The sequence below is a fragment of the Stigmatopora argus genome, chromosome 6, assembly GCF_051989625.1.
Source record: "Stigmatopora argus isolate UIUO_Sarg chromosome 6, RoL_Sarg_1.0, whole genome shotgun sequence".
NCBI classification, from domain to species: Eukaryota; Metazoa; Chordata; class Actinopteri; order Syngnathiformes; family Syngnathidae; genus Stigmatopora; species Stigmatopora argus.
The window spans coordinates 15,533,043-15,547,862 of record NC_135392.1 but is presented as its reverse complement, the minus strand read 5'-3'; the positions used below and the strand labels follow the sequence as shown (position 1 = coordinate 15,547,862).

Below are 14,820 nucleotides of genomic sequence, written 5' to 3'. Positions count from 1 at the left end.
AGTAATAGACAGGCATAATTTTACTTTTTATTGATTTTTATTATTTTTATGATGCTCTCCTTGATTTACTGCATGCTGCCATGAAAAAGGTTAATTTATAATTTGTTTGCAATTTTCTAACTATCTGAACATTTAGAAAACTGGAGAAAGTTGTAAATTAACAAATTGGAATTTTGTTTCCTCAGATTTATGAATGAATTTATGCCTGAAATTAATCAACATTTTTTACTTAAAATGTTACTGTATAACATTACACAGTGTGATAGCGATTCTCGATAGATCAGCCAATTTGACTGTGATAACCTAAAGTGCCTACATCCATTCTCTCTTTGACAGCCACATAATATAACAATGACACAAAATTGTAAGAGAATGTGTGTTCATTAAAATTTAGGTGTAGATGACGCTCCTGTTCTGCATGTAGGTCAATTCAAATTAAGCACTTAAATTTGACTATTTTTAAAAAATCTTTACAGTTCTTAAATAAAAGTATGCAAACCCTTCATGCACACGGATGCACATTAATGAGCCTAATCTACATAAACACATTCTGTTTATAGCTCATTCTGCTGATGTGTTTTTGCCTCTTTTAGCAGATGGCCACCCTGCAGCAGCAGAATGCTGCGATGAGGAAGGTAAAGAGGACTCTTCCCAGCCCCCCTCCCGAAGAGTCTCCGGTCCCCATAGTTACTCCAGCACAAATCTATAGTTCTCCTGGCATGCCCCAGAGGGTTTTGCCTAGACCTGCACCAGGAGTCACCAAGGCAGGTTTGCTGAGTGAATTGAAGGCTGTGGAACAAGAGTCGTCAAAGCTACGGAAGCAGCAAGCCGAGCTAGAGGAAGAAGAGAAAGAAATCGACGCCAAACTACGTTACTTGGAACTGGGCATAACTCAGCGGAAGGAGACCATGGTTAAGGAACGGGAGAGAAGAGAAGTAGCTTACTTGCGTTGCATGGGGGATGCTCGGGACTACATGTCAGACAGCGAGCTGAACAACCTCAGGATGGGAACTACAACAGCAACCTTTGATGCCAACGGTTTGCTCACAAGGCCCAGCACTGCACCAATGAGTCCCTTTGCTAATGATCTGAATGCAACATCCCAATATTCGACCTCCTCCTCCTATATGTCTTACCCCTACCCTCAAAATCAACCATCATCACAACAGCCGGGCTCCTCTTACCATCAAATTGGTTTCCAACCTCCTCAGTACCCATCTTCCTCTGCTCCCCAGCCAGGCACATTCCAGCCCCACCCCCCTCCAGGCCCTGGCTACCAAAACCAAGGAAACTATTCCTCCCGTATGTATAGCCAAACTTCTTACCAAACAGACCTTGGCATGCACCAGCATGGTCCCCAGGGCTTCCATCCCCCGAATCAGCCTGTGCCTGGCCAAACCCTTCCTTATCCCAGCCATAGCTCCTACCAACCTGGGCTGTCTTACCCAACCCAGGCTGATATCCTCACAGTACACCAAAGGCCAAGGCAAACCTCTTTGGCTGACCTTGAGCAGAAACTTCCCACAAACTATGAGGTCATTAGCAACCCAGCAGTCTCAGTGGCCACATCAGCTCCTGAAATAGCATATGGTTCTGCCTACACTAATGCTTATGGCCAATATCACCACTCCGAGCCTGGCCATATTCACTCTGGTGAGAGCCCAACATCTGCTTATGTTTCAGATGAACATTACACCTCTAACTTAGAACAGAACATCCCACGGAATTATGTAATGATAGATGACATCAGCGAGCTGACAAAAGACAACACTGGCCCATCCACTGATGCCCTAGGTCCACCCGTAGGTGGGCGATATCGCAGTGAGAATGGCCCTGGACGTGGCAGCCCCTACGGCAGACCTGAAGCTGAGCCAGTGGATGCTTATGGAAGACCCACTGGAACAATGGCTTACCAGAGCACAGTAGACAGTCGCACTAGCACCACAGTTAGCGGAGGAACTTATTATTATGATGACTACAAACACTCATCTCGGAGCAACTCCGGTAGCCACAAAGTGTCACCCAAAAATCTGGCCCCAGCAGTAGTCTCTTCCAAGCGTAGCAAGCACCGAAAACAGGGAATGGAACAGAAAATATCAAAATTTTCTCCTATTGAAGAAGCTCGAGATGTGGAGGCAGACCTGGCATCCTACACTATGACAACCTCGACAGGAGGTAGTTGTACTGTGGTGTCCAGGACTAAGAAGCATGACGAATTAGCATACAGTATGAAGAGGAATGCATATGACCAGCAGAAATATTATGGGGCCAGTCGCGAAGGTCTTGAGGAAGAAGATCACATGTACAGTTCTGGTAGGTCTAGGTCTACGGGATACGGCATGGATAAGATATCATCCCGAGATACTTCAGGTCACAGAAGCAAATCCTATGAGAGGGATGCCATGGAGCGTTCTCAGAGAAGCAGCCGCAGCGGTAGGCCACCCATACGCAATCAGAATTCAGAGGAAGAGAGCCCAATAAGTCCTGTCGGTAAACCTGTAGGCATTGGACGGAGCTCTGCTGTTCCCAATGCCCATGATGTGAGAAACCAGTACGGGTCCAGTCATTCGCTTCCAGATGTGCAGGACCACCATAAGAAAGACCTTCCCAGGAGTCATGTGTATAAACCAGATGACCCTTACCTTGTAGATGACATGAACTGTGCTGTTTCTGACAGTGAAGGTAACTGGTTCTGAATATTTTAATTTGTGCTCTCATGCTTGCTTATTCCACATTTTAGATTTTAAAAAGAGACTGCATGGCAAATGAAAAATGTTGAAAAGAAGCCCATATCTGTTGTTGACCTTTTTGTGCTCTCTGATCTCTGGAATGTTTCCTCTGAAAATAAGTTATTTTACACGTGTTTTTTTCTGCATGCTTTCTGCATTTTTTTGCGTGAAGTTGTTGTCCTGTTTTGTCCCTGGACTCGTAAAATTTGCATGCCTGCATGAAGTGGATTTCATTAAATCGAATGGCTTCTGCCACACCACAATTTGCAAGGAAAAACTACTGACTGATAATTTTTCTTCTGATTTTGAAAAAGCCTACCATTTGGGTCAAGAGGAAACTGATTGGTTTGAAAAGCCACGAGAAGCCAGATCCGAACGTTCGAGACATCACAGAGGTGGAAGTCAGTCATCTTCAGGTAGGCGGACGAAGCACACCTACCATGACTATGATGATCCACCAGAAGAATATGGACCCCAGGATGACAACCATCAGCGGCATCCCTCTTCAGCATCATCACGGGAGCAACGGTATCATGGCAACACTTCTGGGAGGCACAACTCATCTCGACACATCTCGGAAGATCCCAGATCTTCTCGTTCTTCCAGGACACACCCCAAAGACACACCAGCACGATCTGACAGCAGGAGCACTTCTTCTACCCAAAGGAGGGGCGGACCAGACTCCCGTTCAACCCAAGAAAGTCCCCGTAATTCAGGGGACTTCTCTCGTGACCAGGCTGCTGGCCATCACCACGGCACTGGGGGACGGAGCCAAAGACAACAAGGAGAACGCACAAGAAGACAGGATGCCCCTACTTCCGGCTCTAAGGTGCAGCAGCAGCAGGGCCATGTCGGGCAACAGCGATCAAGTGTCCCAAGCCAGCCGGGAAGACATCAAGGTTCTGAGCCTCTTGATGCAATTCAGCAACCCCAACAGCAGCAACTCAGTGCACAACAGCAGCAGCTGCCACAACCACAGAGTCAACTACTTACTAGCAGCCAGCCAACAACGACTGTAGGAACTGCGCCATCACAGCAACAGCAGCAGCCCAAAACAAGCCCTGCACAGACACAGGGACGTCCATCAGGAGGAGCCCCTGCAGCAGCGCAGCCAACAACTACAGCGGTTAGTTAAGATAAAAAAATCAAATAAATAGCCCTGTACTTTTGGTATAGTTTGTATAGTAAACTACTGGTATAGTAGTTTGGTATTGTAACTCACCAAAATTCAAATACGCAGTACCTGTACCTACAAGTGACTTAAGGTAGGAGGTTGTTTTTTTTTGGGGGGGGATACAATCATCCTACGGATATACTGCTTTTTAAATTAAGCGGGGAAATATTAGAACCTTAAATGCACTGAAAGGGTCTCACGTTTAGAAACATCCACAGTTTCCAGTGTAGTTACAGTAGTTTAAAAATCATATTTCCTAGTGGATAAAGAGAATTTTCAGATTTTGTGACAAAAATACAATTCAAATTATTTTTCTTTGGTGGGGTAAGTTGGCTAGTTGTAATAAATTAGTTATTGCCTGCTTCTTTCAGGTGAAAATGGATGCCACACCGTCAGCAACTTCTGTAGGAATGAAGCCTGCCATGGCAGTCCCAACCATACCTCAGACTACAAAAACAGCCGTACCCCCTCTAACCGGCATTGGTAAGATTGGCAACTTTGAGCATCACACTGTCAGCAGGTTTAAAAATACAGCATCCCAAGGTATATAGTGTAAAACTTTTTACCTGCAGGCTCAAAAGCCGCCCCTGTCGGGATCGGCAGCAAAGCTGGTGGTATTGGCAGTGCTGCAGCTGGACAAGCACCAACTGAAGGGGAAAACGTTCTGAGCAAAATTCTACAAGGAGGTGCAGCGGAGCAGGCGGGAAAACTAGGAGACGGTATATTTCAGTTTTTCTTTTTCATCCAGGAAAAGGCATAACGATTGAATTGCAGTGGTTTGCTGATGTGTTTTTTATGTTCTTACCCATTCTCACAGCTCTGTCTGGCCTTGGGAAGAAATTCACTTCATTCTTTTGAATTGGAGAGGGTGAGGAAAACCTCGACAAGCCACTTTTTTTTCATTTATATAGAAATAGTGTTGAAATAAACTAAAAGAAATCACTATGGTTTTTCGATTCCCTCAAAGAAAATGTGTTTGTATCTTTAGATACTGCAGTCCAAACGATGCAACATTTAAGGCATTGTACCGGAAAAACCTATGAAACTACCTTTATTACATTTTATCATCACAGAGGAGGTTGTGAGAGAGAGCGAGAAAGATCAAGGGAAATAACTCCTCGAAGCATCAGTAAGTGTCATTTTTTTGCCTCTTGAGATGAATGCAGTGTTACTTGCCCTATCAAGCATTAAGTCAGTGTCAAGAACTAGAAATATTATCCATTTTGGGTGACATTGTCATCATAAATACAAATGCAACATTCATTCATCAATTTTATGAATACAAATTGTGGGAACACTAGGTTTTTAATGACAATGTTACTAATAATTAACACTTCATCAAATGCATTTTTCCATGAATTGACCTCAAGATTTCCAAGTCAAGGTAAAAGAAGTACCATGAAAAAAAGTATTTACAAAGATGATAAGTAGCCATTCTTTTTAGTAGTATTATGTGGTATCGTGAGAGGAGTGGAAGGGGATTCAGAAATCTTCCCTGTAAACCTCAGGCAATTGCTTCCCTAATTAATGTTTGCAATACCTCTTATTAAGTGATAATAAACCCTCCAAATGCAACGCAGCACATATTTACTCACATAGGGCACATTTAAAAGTATAAAGTTTTCTCCAAAGTGGACGGGGTACCTAATCAGTCGGTGTGCCTTTTGTATGCACTACATTCAAGATTCTGTGGCTGTTGCTGTATGACGCTGACAGCTTGACTGTCTGGGTACATTGGTTGCTGACTTACTTACCTGAAAAGGGAATGCGTGTGTGCATATCATGCTTAAAGCATGACAATATTAACAGTCGATGATGAATTTTTCGTCTGCTATTCGTGACCGAGACGATCCGAATTAGAGCCGAAATGGATAAAACGAGATCGGTTTTACAAAAAATGTAATTAAAAAAAATCCCGTACAAAAGTTGTTATACGGCGTACACAATTTGAATAATAATAACATTAATAATAACAATAACAATAATGATAATAATAATAATAGTAATAATAATAATCATAATAATAATCGGACATAGGCCCCGTCGTCATCATCAACAACAAAAGCCTAATAATAATTATTATTATTAGCATTATTATTATTATTATTATTATTATGGCTGAGTGTTGAGACCTACCGTATGCATGCATGTATATTTATGTGTATGTATGTATATATGTGCTAAGCAACACGCTTATTTATTTATATATTTATTCATGTATTTATTTATTAACTTACTTTTACCTATCTATTTATGTCTAAAATGCCTTTCCTATTCCTGCATCCTCACCCTCTTGCTACTGTGACAACAAAATTTCCCGAATACGGGATGAATAAAGTTATCCAATCCAATCCAATTATTATTATTATTGTCATTGTTATTATTATTGTTATTATTAATATTATTATTATATATAAAACCCCTTAATTTGAAAAAAAAGCTAGATTAAAGTAAAACAAATAAATGGAAATAGAAAAAATTGCATAATGCTCTTATTTTAAATCTCATTCGTTTTGGCCATGCAATTTTGTGCTTGAAGAGTGTAGTTAAGCACAGTCTGCATTTGTGTGTGTATAAGATTCAAAGTAAGTGATGAGTGATGAAATACTGAAGAGTTTTGGACTGATCTTTACTTTTCCTGATATTACTAAACAGCGTTAGAATCAAAGGAGTGCCAGCATGGAATTCCCCAGATATGCATGTGATTAAAGTTGAACTGAATGGAGAGGAAGACCTGAAAATGAAGTGAATCCCGAACATGACATTGTTTCATTCCCACCACATGGTAAGTGAAAGCCGTGTAAACATGTTGACCCTAGACAGGGAGATTACGTTTGGGATTATTCCTGCCATGTGTGTCATTATTAGTTTTGAGTTTTCATGTGTTAGCAATGTTATTCAATAAAAACAGACCCACTAAAGTAAATCCTGAGATTTTTTCCCACACACAAAAACTTTTTAACAATCCCATTATACCAAAATTGATTATGATTATTATGTTACTCATACTAATGAAAACAAAAACATTAAATAACAGACATTGGAATTTTCTCTTCTTTTAAATGACATCCTTTAGATCCCGAGCTGCTTTACGAATGCATTCTGCTGCAACATTTTAGCTGGGGTACTGTGAATTCACCCTGATTCACCATGGTTACTAAAATGTTTACTTAGTCGAGGTCACTTTGCCACTGATTCATGTCTGCCGATATGCACTTAAAAATCCCAATTTTTTTGGAGTCACACTATGCATACATTATTTATGTTTGAAAATAATTGCATCCGTTTTTCAGATAACTATAGCCTTAAAAAACACCATAACAGCCTGCCGGTTGTCTAAGAGACAAAATACATAGATAAGTCGCACTTAAGTATTAGTCCCATCCCAGCCAAACTATGAAAAAAATGTAATTTATAGTCCAGAAAATACGGTAGTTCCGTTTGACTGGAGCATTACCTCTCCCTAACTGTAAATGTGTAAAAATGAACAATTCATAGTAAAATAGTACTTCTTAACACTCATGTTAGAAGACACAATTTCACTGATTTATAATAGTTGGCAAATGATCCTTAAGAGAGTGGCTAATTCATTGATTTCCCGTTGATTGGTTTAATGACATAGCCTTTTATCGTTGCACAGTAAAATTTATAGCATGCTGTAGGGCTGACTTTGTACTAGCATGCTAGCCATTATGTTTTATTAAATTCCCCAAAAGTGGGGAAAGTACTTTTGTCTTATCTGATGGTGCAACATCAAACACAGCAAGTTTGGTCATTGTTTAAGTTAAGATCAGTGATAATAATTATAATTTTCTCCCAGACTAGTGTTTAGAAGGTTTATGCCAGGGGTGTCAGACTCGGGTTGGTTCGCGGGCCGCGTTAACGTCAACTCGATTTCATGTGGGCCGGACCATTTTAGATATAATATTTAGATTTTTTTTATAAATGGATTAAAAGAACTGGATTAAAAGCCTTGAATATTCAGTTTTTTATAGATCTAAAACAATGTTTATTTTAGCTTTTTTTATATATATATATTTTTAGATTTTCCAAAATGATTTTTGAACTAAAAAGACAGAAAAAATTGATGAAAAAAATTCAATTATTGATTTAAAAAGGGAAAATCAGGAAATGTAATATACATCTATACTCTTCATTTTAATTTGACACTAAAACAGAAAGTCAGCACTCATCATTTACTTTCCCAGGCCACACAAAATGATGCGGCGGGCCAGATTTGTCAGTTTTGTCACTTCCAGGTTTCTCTCATCTCATCTCATTTTCTGAACCGCTTTATCCTCACTGGGGTCGCGGGGGGTGCTGGAGCCTATCCCAGCTGACTCCGGACAGAGGCGGGGGACACCCTGAATTGGTGGCCAGCCAACCGCAGTGCACAAGGAGACAAACAACCATTCACGCACACACTCATACCTAGGGGCAATCTAGAGTGTCCAATCAGCCTACCATGCATGTCTTTGGAATGTGGGAGGAAACCAGAGTACCCAGAGAAAACCCACCCTGGCCCGTGGAGAACATGCAAACTCCACACAGTTGGACAGACCTGGATTTGAAACCAGGTCCCCCACTGTGAGGAAGACGCGCTAACACTTCCAGGTTTTGCAGATTTAAAAAAAATAGTTATAGTTATTTAAGGTAATATTGCTTTTCAACTTTTTGCTGCAAGACAGTGCAAATCAGCTGAGTGCTCATGACAGTTTACCTTCTTTCTCCACACACTTCCAATAATCTGGGCCAGGCAACCAGGGTTAAAATTAGCCGAGAAAGCTAATTGTGGCCTGGATTTAATGGCACACACGCAAAGATGCACGAGAACAAGAACACACGCAGGGTCACAGATTCATGACTCATGGTTAGCAGCCCTCATTACATGGTGCAATGAACTAATGGACTAATTCTGCTCACAAGTGCAAAGCCACTTAGGACAAATAAAGTGAATTGGAATTAATTTGATTTTAAATTCTGTCCAAGCACCTACTGGGACCCTCCAAGAGTGAAGTAGATTGGTTCCTTTCTTTTAGCTGCCACAAATGCTGTGTTTATCAATCTGAGCCATTCTGAGGTTTCATTAAGTGAGTGTGAAAACGAACCAGAATCACACTACCTCTTGAGCCAAAGCAGTTCATCTTCCTGAGGATTACTGCAGAAACTCTGGCCTACAATTGGTTTGCAAGTCGCAGAGATGTGTTACCAACTCATTGGTTGGTTTTATTCCGATTGGTTTGGTCTATGTCAAACAATCTGAAATCAGGGCCAAGCCTTTAGCTTTTATTTGTCTTTGTTTTGTTAGTTTGGTAAAGTTGATCCTTTGTGGATGTACTAAACTTCATAGAAATTTGTCTCCATTACAGTAGGACATGAATGATCATGAAGCTGATTCTTCTCCTTCTCCATAGAGACCCCCTAGGATCCAAAAGAATGTTCAAGGCCCGCTGATGGATCAGTCAGTCTGGCTGTTAACCAATTGAGGAAAGCCTCAGCGCGCCCTCTGCTGGATATTCATCATTTCTGAGGATTCCACATCTGGCAAGGATCTTTGATTCCACATTGATGCTGTTTCTTAAAGACTATCATAGGTTTTTCTGGTACCCAAAAAACGCTCACGGACGACTCCACTAAAAAACCTGAGTGCTGGGTTTCTCTGATCTTTACATTCCAGAATGGGAACATAACCCTGTCTTTGAATGTGTTCTTCTCATTCTCTTTTCAGTGTCTCTACTGAATGCATTGTGTTTCCGTGTACATGCACGCACAAGTATATGTTTTAAAAAAAAATTGAAAAAGAAATCCATGTCTTTACTTTTCCAACATTGTTCAGAAGCTACTAATCATGAGCTTTATTGATCTATTTATTTATTGTTTGGGAAAGAAATGACTACCAGTGTGCCCAGAAGTGAGATTTCCTCAGATGACAGGACCAAATGAAAGAGGGGCGGTGGCTTAATATCTTGCCATTACAAAGCCATTGTTATTTTCTGTCTCATCTTAGAGTTCCTTTTCAACTTGCCTCATATTCACTGATTGGAAAAGCCTTATTCACTCACCACTTTTTTGGTTTGATTTAATTTTCACTTATATACCTCGTATGTTTTGAAATGTCCATACCATGACACGTTTCTTTTTACACCGCTGTATACTACTGTATGTACATATTCTCTCAAGATGTCATTATGTAAATTTGTCATTTGTGTATTTATGGAAGAACATTTTTACCTTGTTGTTTTCTTTGGTACGAGTTTATATTGAAAGCTTTTTATTTTGTTAATTGTCCGTTTTCTTGCATCAAATGATTTGCTTGTTGACTTTAAAAAAAAGCAATAGCATGCAGATAACAGTATATAGCACAATGGTCTAAATGTTGTGTACGTCAGCGATGGGGAATTGTCCAACGCTTACTGTTGTACAGATTGTCAAACGGTTTACAACCATCGTACCAGATGTGCATGTGTGTTAGGTTCAGATGCATAAGTGCATGCCGAGTGATAGGAACGCATACAGACGCACATGATTGCCATCAATCAGAGTTACTTTCTGCTCTACGGTTAAGTCATCACCAATCTCGAAAAAGCTGGGCCCACTGCCTTTTTCCCCACGTACGCACACACACAAAGTGTAGATGAGCAATTCAAAAGTTCTATGCAAAGACTCATTTTGAACCTGGTCATGACACCACCACAGGAAAAGAACAAAAAAAAAAGATTAAGAAAGCAGATAGAGGCACCTAACTGTGTTTTTACTGCGCAGCTTGTCCGTATGAATCTGTCTATTGAACGAGAGTTGTTTTGTTTTCTCCGTTGCATGTTTCTTGAGCTGTCGCCCCTTCCACTGGGAGTTGTTGCCAAAGGGTAGACTGTGTCCACCGTCCGTTTTGGAATGTCTGCCATCATGTCGCTTCGTAGCATGGATTTGCTTGGCTGCTTTCTTGGCTGTTTGTGAGTTCTGCGAGCGTTTTGCCTGACCTGGGCTTGCAGTGACCGTCTGTGCTGCTATGAACCTGTGACACAACACACGGTCAGCACTTGTCATTTATTTCTGTCAATATTATTGTGAACATAATTGCGGCGTTACTAAAACCCTGCGTGGGTGAATGGAATGCTTCTTCTTCTCAATACCCGACACCTTTGATTAAATCACTCAGCAGCCAAGCCTGAGAAAGGTGCATGATTAAATGCTTGGCATGATTTCACCCAGGTTTGCAAACAGACCGGTGAGCAGAGAATGGATGAGCAAAAGTTCTGCCAGTCACTCACAAATCAGGGCATGTCTTTTTGTTTTGGAAAGCACAAGCCTGGCTGGTAGTGGCCACCGCTCGAAGACGAGCAGATACATGGAAGTTATGTCAATGTGCCTCCGACATCAAAACGTGAAATGACGATCTGCTTGATGTGAGGCACGTGGGATTCAACAGCTTTTAGTGCAGCCATCCTCATTGGGATTGTAAATACACATTCATTTGACTGTACAGCTTTTGTTTGGAGTACGGCTGTCATGTGCATCCTCATGCCGTATTTGCTGCCAACTGTCCATAAAAGAACATTTATTAACAGCATCGAGGAAGATGATTATGATAATTGCTTATGCATCGTCTACGTATGTGGCTAACCTGTGCTGACTGTTTGCAACAGTGGAACAAAAATTCCTGTTGAGAAACATATACACTCGGAGTAGAGATTCTATCCTTACTGTGTTTTAGAACCTCCATGGCAACATGTTGCCTTTAATGTCCCACCCACAATGGAGGTTTGAGTGGTTATGATCTAGAATGTGATGCAATCTGCAGAAGAAGCTGGGCAAAAAGAAAATAGAAGCTAAACATCTGGAAAATGTCATTCACTGTTGTAAGTGCAATGGGAGAAAACGTCAGTCGTGTATCCATTGTGAAACCTTGTGCTCTATTCAGTGTATTCCCGTAAACTGATAAATTGGTTAGTACATTTTGGTGCATCATGTCCAGTAATGTGATTCAATAAAAATATTGACCCTTTCCAAACAGAGAAAAAGAATAAAAATTAAAGGAATATAATGTCATCATGTACATAGGTCTCCGTTTCTCCGTGTCAACTCTTTCCCCGAGCAAAGGTTGCTGGGTCTAAAACCTGACATTGTTATTCTCATGATATTGAAAAACATAACTAAAGGAAAAAAGGAGAGAAAAACTTGGGAAAAGGTTTTCTGTATTTTATTTTATTGTATGTACATTGAGCAAACAGTAACTGGCATATTACAACTTACCACACTGAAACTAAGGAAACAAATCATTAACCGTACAACTCTTCTATAGAACTTTAATTTAATTCATGGATGAAATTTTTGCCTGCCATTGACGGTGATAGACGTGCAACCAAAGGGTCCCGGAGGCCTGTCAGCGATTGTTCGATAGCTGCTAGTCCTACAAAGGCAGTGGGCCTGATTAAGCTTAGATGTCTATTACTGTCAACGTCAGCTAATAACTTAAGTAACTTCTATAAATATCACTTATCGGAAACCCCCCAAAACAACCCACTTTTTCCACTAAAGTGCCATCTGAAGCCTTACTTGCACCTAATGAAAAATGTATATGGGTTTCCTCACTTCTGACCTAAAAAAGAAAATATCGTATTGCTGGAGGAGTTTTTACTGTTTATGCTGCTAGCTACATTTGAAATTAGGCTCACTACACTGTCTTTGAACAAATGCACATTCTTCTCACATGCACATGTGAAATTCTAAAACAACCATTTAAAATGAAAAAGAAAATTGTCATTTTTGTTTTTTATTGGCAGAAAAATTTGAGCTGCAAGAGGGAGAAATTGTAAGTCAATATGTTATTTTTCCACCAAATGAACTGCTCCAAATGAAGATTTCACTCATTTGTACCTTAAATCGCTTTGCACTATTTCAAGAATCTGCAAATGCATTCTGCGCTCATCTGGTTTCACTCCACTCATGGCAAAGGTGCTACCTACCACTAGTGATGTTTGGCCTGAGGCTCAAGCAGACATTTAGTAGTCTAAATGTGTCTCAAGGGAAGAAATGTCCCTTAGGAGAGAACATGTCAGATTTTTTTCTTTTGGTACAATTTCTTTTAGATAGTGGATGTTTTCCTAAGTAAAAATCCCTGCTTGCTGCTAAAAGCTTTTATTCATAATTCTAAATGTGTCTCAAGGGAAGAAATGTCCCTTAGGAGAGAACATGTCAGATTTTTTTCTTTTGGTACAATTTCTTTTAGATAGTGGATGTTTTCCTAAGTAAAAATCCCTGCTTGCTGCTAAAAGCTTTTATTCATAATTCTGACTGCAATTTGGTTGGTTTAATCTTCTATCTGCCACCATGCTGAAAGCCAGTCAGTCTGTTACTCTGCTGCCCTTTAAATATCAGTGCATCTCAGTGGGCCGCACCTGATCCTCACAACCTGGCAGTCAGTTCCGTTTCAGGCTCACAATATCCTCATCATCCGTATCTGTCATTTTGATCAGCATGCGTAACCCACTCCACATCATTTATTTCCAGGCTGCCTATTAAAAATGCAACATTGATTTTGTGCTACCATTGTACTTACATCAGTGGTATCTTGAAAAATCAATTTAAACAAAAATCCTTTCTGTTTTAATTTTTTCAACATTATTTTTTTTATTCATTCAAAAAATCCTGTCTTTATTGGTATTTTAAGTAAATATTGCTTAGGAAAAAATATAAGCATAAATATAATTTGTTCTAGGTGGACCGGTGGACGAGTAAAATCACACGTATAGTCACATAACAAACACGTACAGTCAGTTCAATGTGTATTTGAACCTCCTTGCTATATTGTGCAAGTTCTCCCACTTAGAAATCATGGAGGTTTCTCAAACAGGTGCACCTGATTCAGGATAATACAAACATGGGGTGGAGGTGGACTTTTACAGGTGCACTAACAGGTCTTTCAGGGTCAAAATTCTTGCTGATAGACAGGTTTGTAAATACTTGCAGCAAATAAAAATCATGCATTGTGGCCTCTCATCTCATTTTCTGAACCGCTTTATCCTCATTAGGGTTGTGGGGGGTGCTGGAGCCTATCCCAGCTGACTGCGGGCCAGAGGCGGGGGACACCCTGAACTGGTGGCCAACCAATCGCAGGGCACAAGGAGACAAACAACCATATACGCTTACACTCAGACCTAGAGGCAATTTAGAGTGTCCAATCAGCCAACCCTGCATGTTTTTCGAATGTGGGAGGAAACCGAAGTACCCGAAGGAAACCCACGCAGGAGAACATGCAAACTCCACACAGATGGACATGCCCTGGATTTGAACCCAGAACCCCAGAGCTGTGAGGCCGACATACTAACATCATGCATTGTGATTTCTGTTTTTTTTTTTTTGCATAGATAATCTCTCACAGTGGATATGCACCTATGATGAACATTTCAGACATCTCCATAAGTTCTAAATGGGAGAACTTGCAATATAGTAGCGTGTTCAAACACTATTGAATTGACTGTAAATATGGAAATGTATGCCTTGGGATGCAACTAGGTGACCCAAAGGCACAACAGTTTTTGTGACTTTTAATTCAGGCATGAGTCACCCCCATTCTGAAGACCCATTTTATTCATCATCTCAGTTGTGGGTACAATTTCTGTATTTACCCATACACAAGTCGCTCTGGCTTAATGGGCGCAGCATATGGTAGTTTGCACACATGCTAAAACATGACATGGTAGCATAAAACATACAGGCACGCATGCATGCTAGTGTATATGTATAAGAAAAGGCGACAAGAGCAAAATCGTTTGATTGTGCTTTATTGATTTAATGTGTACTCACATTAAAACCATTCAAACATCCACAAATTCACCAAAGTCCTCATCTTCTGTATCCCACATAGAGTTTGGCCAAGTGGGCAACTTCACCATCCAACATGTTGAGTTCCATCTTACT

General features: G+C 40.5%; 1 protein-coding gene across 5 annotated transcripts in view; it reads left to right on the top strand.

Moving 5' to 3' along the window:
* Positions 1-14,249, top strand: part of bsnb (bassoon (presynaptic cytomatrix protein) b) — a 64,132-nt gene extending 49,883 nt beyond the window's left edge. For 3 of the 5 annotated variants that reach the window (XM_077602412.1, XM_077602410.1, XM_077602408.1), the window contains 8 exons: positions 594-2,682; positions 3,044-3,855; positions 4,275-4,386; positions 4,476-4,622; positions 4,721-4,771; positions 4,892-5,032; positions 6,559-6,688; positions 9,318-14,249. In XM_077602412.1, the coding sequence (XP_077458538.1) occupies positions 594-2,682; positions 3,044-3,855; positions 4,275-4,386; positions 4,476-4,622; positions 4,721-4,761 (3,201 nt within the window). In that variant the 3' untranslated portion in view covers positions 4,762-4,771; positions 4,892-5,032; positions 6,559-6,688; positions 9,318-14,249. The remainder of the gene's footprint in view (positions 1-593; positions 2,683-3,043; positions 3,856-4,274; positions 4,387-4,475; positions 4,623-4,720; positions 4,772-4,891; positions 5,033-6,558; positions 6,689-9,317) is intronic. The other 2 variants (XM_077602411.1, XM_077602409.1) reach the window with 1 other exon arrangement.
* The last annotated feature ends 571 nt before the right edge of the window (positions 14,250-14,820 follow it).